At 44.4% G+C, this 11,182-nt stretch overlaps 1 protein-coding gene across 4 annotated transcripts; it reads left to right on the top strand.

Annotated features, from left to right (window-relative positions):
- Nucleotides 1–851: 851 nt before the first annotated feature.
- LOC125537135 (bZIP transcription factor RISBZ1-like) lies at nt 852–7,264 on the top strand. 4 transcript variants are annotated; one of them, XM_087527942.1, is made up of 7 exons: nt 852–1,405; nt 3,151–3,602; nt 4,233–4,323; nt 4,499–4,619; nt 5,708–5,783; nt 5,876–6,001; nt 6,637–7,264. In XM_087527942.1, the coding sequence occupies exons 2-7, from the start codon at nt 3,171–3,173 to the stop codon at nt 7,015–7,017; spliced, it is 1,227 nt and encodes a 408-aa protein (XP_087384068.1). In that variant the 5' UTR covers nt 852–1,405; nt 3,151–3,170; the 3' UTR covers nt 7,018–7,264. The 4 variants fall into 4 exon arrangements, with proteins under 4 accessions (XP_087384068.1, XP_087384074.1, XP_048556396.1 ...); XM_048700439.2 differs by lacking the exon at nt 852–1,405 and adding an exon at nt 2,941–3,086 and having other exon boundaries at nt 3,162–3,602; XM_048700432.2 differs by lacking the exon at nt 852–1,405 and adding an exon at nt 2,942–3,086.
- The last annotated feature ends 3,918 nt before the right edge of the window (nt 7,265–11,182 follow it).

Below are 11,182 nucleotides of genomic sequence, written 5' to 3'. Positions count from 1 at the left end.
GTTGTGTCTTGTAGTGGGTCTATCTGACTCAACAATTCATGGAAGTGAATCAATTTGATTATATCCGTGTGAGTCACTCAGATCCTATATGAGTCCATACTATCAGGTTAACATCTCTATGCCAGTCATCAACCAAGTCGCATACTAGTACGAGGATACAAGTTCGCATAACCTTATCAACTCTCTCTACATGTGTGTGTGTGTGGTTATATCAATTTAACCAGTAAGTTCTTATTCCATTCTTAAAAGAGAGTGGTTACATGTGGATCACATTTATTATTAGGTCTAACTGAACAACTTGAAAGAGCATCTAGTTCACCACGACACGACCACAAGCCCAACCCTTCAAAAACGCACTACCGGATGACAGAGAAGCAATACTGTCACGCTAGCATCCAACTAGATTTGAGCATCCATGAATGAAACTAGACCAAATTTGGTCGCCTTGCCACCACCGTCCATGGTGGTCGTGCGGGCTTTCCCACCGGCAACCTCAAGCATCAGCATGAGAGTCTGATGTTGGTTGGAAAGCTTGAGGTGTATATGGTTGTGCAACCATCTAAGTAACACTAGACGTGACAACATGGGGGTTGTGAAAAGGGATTCTACTTTTTTGTGTCCTCGAGATACCAAACATTGGGTCGATACAAAACTGGAAGAGATAAATGTTGGACTAGGAAAATATGAAACTTTGGATGAGAGTAGTCATATCGGTATGGGAAACGCTTGTCTTCGGCGTGCTGGCAAAAGCATGGGTTGGCCGCCTCACGCACGCATCCAACGCGTTTCACTTACAGGCGAGATGTAATCTGGCGGGACCCCGTCTGGTGCCTTATCTCTTCCCCGTCCACTATTTCCTTTCCTTTCTTCCTCATCATTTCCTCGTCTCTCTGGTAAACAAGCTGAGCACCACATCCTACCGATCTGCTGCTTCGGCGAGCTACCTCCTCACCTCATTAGATCCCTTTTCTCCTGCGAGAGCCGCTCACCTCAAGGCCCCCCGCCATGCCTGCTGCGAACTATAGCCAGCGGTTGGGGATGATACAAGAAGGGGCAACCAGCGACCACCGGAGTTGCCACGGTTGTCACCGATGCTGCGGTGGCGCAGCCATGATACCATGCCCATGCGGTGGTTGGTGCAGTTTCCAGCGGTGCTACAACCACGGGGCACTAATGCTGCAACTGGTAGCAAGAGTTGCTACCACCGGTGACGGAATTTTCTTCCTGGAGGAAATGGAGAAGACGGGGGGTGGATGCCTTGCTGCTACAACCAGCATCCGGCGTTGCTGGAACGACAACCACCATTTGCTGCAACCGGCAATCATGCAACACTGGAGAGGATGATACGGCGTGCTGGAATCGGCTGTCACCTCGGGCGGCGGCAAAAAGCTGCAACCATTCATTGGTAAAGCTTCAACCTCCCGATGAATTTGCTGAACCGGTATTTAATTTTGCTTGAACCGGGTAATTTTTTGCTACCATCGATCAACGAGAGTTCTTGCTGGTAAGTTGTGTTTGCTATAACCGGTGTTCAATTTTGCTGGAACCATGTAAATTTTTGCTACAATCAATCACCCGAGAGTTCTTCTTGATGAGTTGTTTTGCTGGAACCGGTGTTCAATTCTGCTGGAACCGAGTAATTTTTTGCTTCAACCGACAAATGGTGGATTTGCTGCTTTCCAAGTTTTTTGCTGGACACGACTGTGTAAGTCGACGACCGCGATGACACCAGTGGTGCTCCAACCATGATGAATGTGCACTGGAGCCGGCCGTGCCGGAGCTGCAATGGCTTGGTTCTCGAGTTATGGACGCGACGTGTGGCGACTGCAAGCTTCAACAGAAGGGTGGCGGGGGGGGGGGGGGGGGGGGGCTACGACGGTGGTGCTGCAACGAGTAGCGGCGCAAGGGGACGGGGTGCTGCCGCCCCTCACCGGAGCGCACGCACATGGGAGCGAGAGCAGAGATGCTCACGGGGAACAGGAAGGAGGGGATTTCCTGCTCACATTGACCAAAGCGAGAGGAAGGAGATGATTCGGTGACCGGCTATAAATCATCAGATCAAACAATTGGGGCCGACCGGCCCGAAACATTGGCTCGGTGCCCCGGCGCTTAATACTGGCCTATCGGTATGGACCACGTTAGTCAAATGGTAAGCGGCGCGTGTATATAGGGTATAATAATGCATCCAACTCGCAAGGTACGTCACCTATATTCGGAGAACATAAAGTCGCATTATCATTCTCAAAAGAGGGGGTGGCCCCGTGTGAGGAACGCATCCTGAGCAAAGACGAGGAGGTTTCCACTCAACCTTTGTCACTCTAGCTATAGTGTATATTAGAAGTTAAGTGTTTCCCTTACCTTCCATATACAACAACAATTTAAAGTTAGAAACACCTGTAAATCACATGGAAATGTAGGGATCACAACGAGTCGAAATAAACATGTCGTATTAGTGACACATATTTACACTTTCTGTTAACACTTTTTGTTCTTTTCATAAAGGATATTTGTTTGCATTAGCGTTGTCATGCTAAACGAGCATATACATTACACCATTATGTGTTTGTTGTGGTTTCTAGAGACAAGACATGAACACCTAAATAAAGAGAACATGGACGAACAGGTTAACCGTAGAAGCTCATGCAAGATGACAAACAACGTTGCATGGTATGAGGTTCCGTGGATCACACTTCTCTATGTACTCTCAAGAACGAAAACACTTGTCCATACAATGGTAGACCGTCAGAAAAGGTGAACATCTTTTGGACAACAGGAAGTATGACTAACGTGGCGCCGCGGCCGAAACTGCATTATCAGTTCAGCTGAATTTGTACTATATGTCATATCTATCTCGAGTACTCAAGACAGAAAAATCTTGTACTCCCTCCGTTCGGAATTACTTGTCGTAGAAATGGATGTATCATCCATTTTCAAGACAAGTAATTCCGAACAGAGGGAGTAGTATAGTACCAGTGAAATAATATAAACATGAGAGGATCGCACCCTCAACCCCATCTCGTTCAGCACACAACCCATGGGTTAGCCATAGCCTCTCCGGCCGTCCTCTCTTCGCCGGTTCCCACAGGGTTAGAAAGTTTAAGCCTTACCATTCCTCGCCCAATTTTGTTCTAATCAATCACCTTTGCCCAGTTCCATTTCAGAAGCCTTCCATGGAGCCCGTGTTCTTCTCACTGGAGGAGGCGATGCCCGAGCCCGACTCTAACCCCTGCCGGACCGCGTCGCCGCCCCTGGAGGCACACGTGCTCGCCGGAGGACTCGGAGGAGTGGGCGCCGGCAAGGTCGTCGGCGGTGGCGCGACGAACGAGTGCGCGACAGAATGGTGCTTCCACGAGTCCGTGGACGAGCCGTGGCTGCTCAACGTCCCCACCGCGCCAGTGGCGAACCCCGAAGCTTCGACGCTTTACCCTAATCCCACGGCCGAGGGGAGCCGCAAGAGGCCGTACGACGTCCATGAGATGGTGGGCGCGGTGGAGGTCATCCCCACGCCGCCTGCGGCGAGCCCGGAGGTGGACCCCGTGGCGTACAACGCGATGCTGAGACGGAAGTTGGACGCGCATCTCGCCGCCGTCGCCATGTTGAGGGTATGCTACTAATCGAAGTACTAATCGCTTTATTTTAATCATCATAGCAGCTCGATAGTTACAAATGAAGGAAACTTCTGGTTTGTGATAAAAAAAATCATACACATCAGTTGACTAAATTTTTTCAAGAAAAAAAAAGTCGAACTTGATCAGCGAATTAATATGTATGCAATATTTCAAGATTTGCTAAGGGTGACACCGCCTTTTCTGGAAATAAGTTGAATTTCCTCATATGTGAACCAGCCTATCCATTTTTTGTGTCCATCGGTGCTCTGGCGTCATCCCTAACAAGAACAGCTAGCGTTGCACAAAAGAGTCATACTTGGTAAAAGTTTCAGAATGGGTATCTTTTTTACTAAATTTTGAAAAGAGGTAAATTTTTGTCAGTTCTCACGAGCTGGAAAAGGCATTGATTAGGAGGGTTGTGGCGACAACAAGGAGAAAGATATTGGAGTTAGGGTTAAGATGTGTGGAATTTTGCATACGGAGAGAAGAGATATAATTTCCACTTTGTTTAAATATTTCCCTCAAGAAATTCTTTGTTTCCCGTATGAATATAGTGTCCCTAAAATATTAATTGTGCATCTTTCATGTTTAAATTTCACTTTTGGCATGTCCACCCATGTACAGAACACTCAGGGAATTTGCCGACAAAGCTCCCATGACAATGGAGCATCGCAAAATCCAGATTCCATCCAAGGCTCAGAAAACCACACCGAAGGTACTCAATTGTGCCTAGTTACGTCTTCACTACTTATGAAACAATATTATGGAATAATATATGCTAAGCTAAGTTGACTGCATCACTTGTTTTCATATATAGTTGTTTCGCTGTACTATTTGTGTGCATATGGGTAATGAGATTCACGTGCAACAAATGTCATATGGTGCCGCAGATGTCAGTGTGCATCAACTTAGCTCTTCCTCATTGGAGCCATCACCATCAGATGGTGATATGGAAGGGGAGGCACAAACAACTGGAACTATGCATATTAGTGCAGAGAAAGCGAATAAGAGGTAAAATATGGACGCGGAGTTTCTGCACCCGAGCTCAAATGAGCTTGGGTGAACAGTAAAATCAAAACCAAATCAAATTTTTTTAAAAAAAATCCAATTTATTTTGGGAGAAACATTGACAAAAGTTCTAAGTGCTTGCAAAAATTCGCCATGAAATCACATTTCTAGAAGGCGTGGCAAAAAAAAACAAAATCAGTACTCTGAAAAAGCTACTTTCAAAAGCATTTTGGAGCACTGAATTTGTTTTTTTGCCACGCTTTATAGGAATGTGATTTCATGATGAATTTTTGCAAGCACTTAGAACTTTTGTCAATGTTTCTCCCAAAAATATTTGGAATTTTTTGAATTTTTTTGATTTTTTTCGATTTTACTGTTCACCAAGCTCAAATGAGCTCGGGAGCAGAAAGGCACTTTCGGTAAAATATGTTGTATATTTATTTCGTGGTCCTTCCATACAATCCTACTTTTTCTACTATAACTTGTGTGTGCAATGTTTTTTCCCTTATGTGGAGATATCTGTATTGTTTATCTTTAGTTTTCCCTACATCAATTTTGATAGTCTCTTTGTGGCTTTGTACTGGATGGAGTTGGCTTATACCTTAGATTTTATCCAAAATTTTGATTGATTTTCATGCACCTTGGCATGTACTTAGGAACACATGTATGATTTTTTATGCATTATTATCCATATAGTTGTACAAATTAATTTGAAACATTTCCACGCAATCAACGTTGCATATGGAGGGTGAATTGATATTTGTGTGAGAAGACTCACTAGATATATCTTATTTTGTTGTTGTTGACGTCTTCATAGTGTGAAACCTGATTTAGCATGGTTAGAATTTTTGGTGGAGCTTGTCGTGATCACAAACTACAATTTTTTTATCTCATGCAGTTTTACCCCTCTTCCTATTGAAATGGGTGTGCATGCCTCATGCACGTTAATGAACATTTTACGTTTAATTACATCGTATGCCAAATACACCAATACCAATTATCATATTTGGCAAACATTTGTGAACATCTATTTTTGTTGTCGTTTAGCCCTCAAGTTCCGCCTTTTAAGCAGATTCCTCATATGATTTCAGGAAAGAATCTAACAGGGATTCGGCGAGACGCTCAAGGAGTAGAAAAGCAGCTCATACGAAGGAACTAGAGGAGCAGGTCTGATATTTTAAACACTATTTTACTTCTCAAGATGAATATTGCATACCACGTGAGCAAGGAATCTGATGACCGCTGCTAAAACAATACAGGTCTCACTATTAAGAGTCGCAAATAACTCTTTGATAAGACATCTTGCAGATGTAAGTCAGAGATACATTAATATCTCTATTGACAATAGGGTACTCAAGGCAAATGTTGAAACCCTAGAAGCAAAGGTATATCTTGCTTCTACATTGGTGTGTTACATATTGAATTCTGAATTATCCTCTAGCAAACATGTGTCAATGTGCATAGCTACAATGAGTTTCAGTACCCCAATTAAATGTTGAGAGAATTTGAAGGATCAATAGTGTTGACTGGATGGAGGGGTGGAAAGGTGACTATCAAATTATATAAATGATAGTATCATTTTAATGATATTGTTGAAACGAAAGGTATTTTAGTGTAATTCTATATTAACAATTATACGTGATGCGAGCAATCCAGAAAGTTGCAAGAACATCACAAACAATCAAGGCAACTGTGCAAACGAAGTATGAACAAAAATTAATATGCCCGAGAAAATAGGTGTGAAGATGGTGATGTCGACCTGAAGTTCAAATCGTTAGGTGATTCCATGCATCCAATGGAGAGGCATGGGTACCAAGTCTTGATGGCCACAAATGTTTGTCCTTCTTCTCCATCAAATTCTTGCATTAAATGTAGTAACGAATCAACTCGTGAATGGTGACAACCAATGCAACGACATAGTAGATTACATTCAGCTCTAAAGAAAGAACAAACATAGTTTCATTGTGGACAATATATTAACTTGTGTAGGTGTTTAACATTTAACATGGTTCCATTGCAGGTAAAGATGGCCGAGGAAACTATGAAGAGGGTTACATGCACCAACAATTTTCCTCAAGCAATATCTGGCACATCTCTCAGGATTCCTTTCAGTGGCTCCCCATTGGATGGTATCTGTGATAATCCATTGCCAACCCAGAACACCTCACTTAGCTACCTCCCCACTACAACAACAGATTTTGCTGTGAAAAACAACTACATCCCCGAGCCAGCTCCAGCGTTCCAGATCCATGATCAAATGTCTTCGCTACATATGCAACCTATGTCATGCCTGGATCATCACCCGCAAATGATGCACATAGGTATTCCTACATCGACACCTACTCCGCAACGGGAATCTACTACGTTGGATTCAAATGAAATAGTCACCATGATGATGTAGTAGGAATTATATGAGAGACCTGAGCAGGAATTGTTTTTTTTAATTATTTTCATTGTTGTTGTTGACCGTTGGGGGTATTTATAGTGGTTTCTCGGCTTGTTAAGTGGACATTTCTTAGACTTGTTTAAGAAATATCTATTGTTGTTGTTTCAGAATAAGAACCTAGACATAGTTGGTCTTCGATAACCATATATTAAAGGTTATTGGACAATAAAGTGATGTGGTTGAGTCAGACTTTTTATCTTCCTCATATTTCTTCATAACACTTTAATTATCTATGAACAACCCAGTATATGGTCGTTTATTTTCTACTCCCTCCGTTCCTAAATACTTGTCTTTCTAGGCATTTCAACAAGTGACTACATATGTAGCAAAATGGGTGAATCTACACTCTAAAATATGTCTACATACATCCGTATGTAGTAGTCATTTGAAATGTCTAAAAAGACAAATATTTAGGAACGGAGGGAGTATTAGGACGCTTTTATGGCAAGTTTTACTTTGCATATATTTCAAAAAAACTTTTCCATATGTATTGTACCTCCATGTGTTTATGGTGTGTTGGAGCTGGCAAGTCTATCATGAGCAAGTCTTTGATAGGACTATCTAAAGGCATAGTTGATGAAGCCAATTAAATTCTCCGGTGATTGTGCAATGATATCCATGCCGCAATTAACTTGTGCTACATATGTAGAGGTATGAAGTGTGCCAAGATATCCTCTTATCAGTCATATATTTATGAACTGCAAATAGGACAAACGCGGATCGTACGATTGTGTTGATGCGTGAACAAATTAAATCAAGAGAAGATAAATATCCTCCTAAACCTTACATGCACGACATCCTTGGGACACATCCAATCTCGCCATCCAAAGCTCCACCAGCAAACTGAAGGCAAACATTACACTGGTAGAAAAAGGGCCTATAGTCCCGGTTCGTAAGGGCCTTTAGTCCCGGTTCCGAAACCGGGACTAAAGTGTCGGTACTAATACCTCCCTCCTTTAGTTCCGGTTCAATCCAGAACCGGGACTAAAGGCCCTCTACATGGGCAGTGCGCAGAGCCCAGTCAGGAGACCCTTTGGTCCCGGTTGGTGACACCAACCGGGACCAATAGGCATCCACGCGTCAGCACTTCTGTGGCTGGGGGTTTTGTTTTTTTTTTAAGGGGGGGTTGGGGGTTTTGGGGGGTTAATTTAGGTGTTTCATATATTGTGTTAGCTAGTTATAATTAATAGAGAGCAGTGTCCTCTGTTATGTCCGTGCTTGGTCGACGCTACGTACTATACATACGTATATAGAGAGGACTAGACACGCTAGCTAGCTAGTAAGCAAACGAAGGAAACAGAAGATCGTCATGAACATATATGCATATATACAGAGAGAAGTGATATCGACCACCTCTCTTTCTCCGAGAGATTGATCGAACAACAAGTTCTCGTATATCTATCTGACACTACCGGCTACATATATACAATAATTATCTCTTACAAATATAATCATACGGACTCAGGGTCCACATAGAATTCTCCGTCTTCAGGGATCACGTGGTCAAGAAAGAATGCCGTCAATTCCTCTTGAATTGCTCGCATGCGAGCTGGTGCTAGGAGTTCATCCCGCTTCCGAAACATCTAATTTGAAAAAGGGGGTCAATACATATATATATATATAAATGAATGAAACTCAACACAAATGATGGTAATAAAATAAAATTGTGAATGTTGTTATTTACGTACTTCATATTATTCGTTAGAGTACCCGCCCCGCTCACAGGTCGTGTGGCGGACGGACTCGCAGATGTAGTATCCACAGAAATCATTCCCTTGTTCCTGCCACAACCACTTTACAAGAAATAGAGGTCAATCAAACTGATAAGTAAGAATGCTAAATGGTATTGATGAAACTAGCGCTTGAATCACTAGGAGATGCGCGGAACATGCTACTATAGTACTTACTTTCGGGTGTTTAAATTCCAGCTCCTTCGACAGTCCCAGAACTGTTTTGGTGAATTTTCTCCAAACCCTACCGGATAAAGAAAACAATTACTTGATATCAGGAAATGAACAAAGTTGCTGATATGGTGGATAATGATCGATTTAACTTACTTCTTGAGGATTTCAGTCATGTCCGGATACTCCTTGGGATCTTTTCGTTTAGAGTCCAAGACGGTTACTACTCCCTGCTCAAGCTTAATCTCTAGGAGAATATAGTGGAAACTGCACACACATGCATAACTCATGAATTACATTACTATAACCTTGACTAATATATAAGGGAAACCGAATACGCACAAGACAGTAACACTCACCTGAAGTTGTAAGGAAAGAGTATTATATCTTTGTTTTGATTTATTACGAACGATCGTAGCAAGTTGGCCTCGGTAGCTGCGGCATGAAGTTTAACCTGAGTTGCATCTATGAGATATGTGTTAATGAACCCAATATCACCGACTTGTCTTTTCTTCAATTCGGCGATCTTCAATCTGCATAATATACTGAGGATGATTATAAATACATGCAATGAAAGAGCTAAGCTATATAGAGAAACTTAATGACAGAAGTAGTACTACTTACAGACAGTAGCAGGCGACCGTTGTTTTATCGAGGGCCAATTGATTGAAAAACTGATAGAACTCAAATGGAATAGGCAACAGATCAATTCCAACGAGGTCATGCTTCTTTTAACTTTCACATACAAAGTACTCCTCCCCCCAGAGTCTCTGCAGATTTTCAAGTACCAATCATGCAATCTTCGCATCATCGTTGATAGAGATCTTTCATCTTTGACGAGAGGCTTCCCGTACTCGTATCTTTGTATTTGCACCTCCATGGGTTCATAATGTACTTCGTCGGGCAGGTAATCTGCAAGATTGCTATAACCGGGCACCATCCTCGGATCATTATCGACGTTGTGGCTAGGCACCTTGAGCGGGGGGCACGATTGCTTCGCTTGTTCGCCGAGCTGGGCAATTTGTTTCCCAGCTCGTCGTTCTTTCAGCCTTTGATCACTGACAGTACTTCCCGACCGCTCCGCTTCGGCAAATTCCTTTCCAATAATGCGGTCATAGTTTCCTTTCGGCGGATCAGACTTTGGTGGTTTTGTCAGGGCAGCCAGAGTGCGCTTCACTTTCACCCAATCTACCTTCTCCTCCGGAGGTGGATGTTTCTTTGCTTTCACCCCTTCAAAGAAGTTCCTCACTTCTTCTCGCGCGATCTCGGCGTTCTCCTCCAGGGTCCTCTCATATGGTAACTTCTCTGGAGTCTTCAGAGAAGGACCGAATCTGTATGTCCTCCCGCCTCTGGTTGTACTGCTAGACGCCGACCGAGCAGACGGAGCGGTTGTCTTCTTTACTTGCTTAAGCGACGGAGGAGAAGGACTACGACGCGCCGGAGCAGTTGGAGCGGCGGCAGGTCTCTTCCGCCCTTGCTGACGAGGCGGAGAAGGAGGAGGCTGGCTGCTCGGGCGCGTCGGCGCAGGCGGAGAAGGAGGCGGAGTGCCGCCACGCGCCGGAGAAGGAGCCGGCCGAGGGCCCTGATCGTCACTCGCCGGAGGAGGAGGCGGTGGAGGCGGAGTGCCCTGACTCGCCGGAGGAGGAGGAGGCGGTGGCGTCCAGTTCGGAAGGTTGATGAGCTCCTTCCGCCATAGGCATGGAGTCTTCAGAGCAGACCCCAGCCGAGTCTCCCCTTCACCGGTAGGGTGGTCAAGCTGGAGGTCCTCAAATCCCTCCGTTATCTCATCCACCATCACCCTAGCATATCCTTCTGGAATCAGCCGGCAGTGAAAAGTTGCGCCGGGTTCAGTAGGATAAACAGAGCCAACAGCCGCCTTGACCTTCAAATTCATCCATTGCGTCATAAGGTGGCAATTTTGAGACTCTGTTATAGCATCCACGGGATAGCTGGCAGGAGCCGTCAAGGCATGCTCCAGCTGAAGCAGCTCGGTGGAAGCCACGCTGCTTCTGCGCTGAGATGGCGGGGTAGCTTCGGGGGAGGCTTCGGCAGTACGTTTGCTGCGATTTGCTTCTCATTCCTCTATCGCGTCTACCCTTGCTTGCAGCGCCTGTATTTGGGTCTGCTGCACTTTTTTCCTCCTCTCATGGGATTTGTAACCGCCTGCGTCCGGAAACCCAACCTTCCACGGAATGGAGCCTGGCGTGCCTCGTGTCCGT

The sequence above is a fragment of the Triticum urartu genome, chromosome 1A (assembly GCF_056163025.1).
Source record: "Triticum urartu cultivar PI428250 chromosome 1A, HENAU_Tu73, whole genome shotgun sequence".
NCBI classification, from domain to species: domain Eukaryota; kingdom Viridiplantae; phylum Streptophyta; class Magnoliopsida; order Poales; family Poaceae; genus Triticum; species Triticum urartu.
Note: the sequence above shows the minus strand (reverse complement) of the source record. Positions and strands in the feature narration are given on the sequence as shown.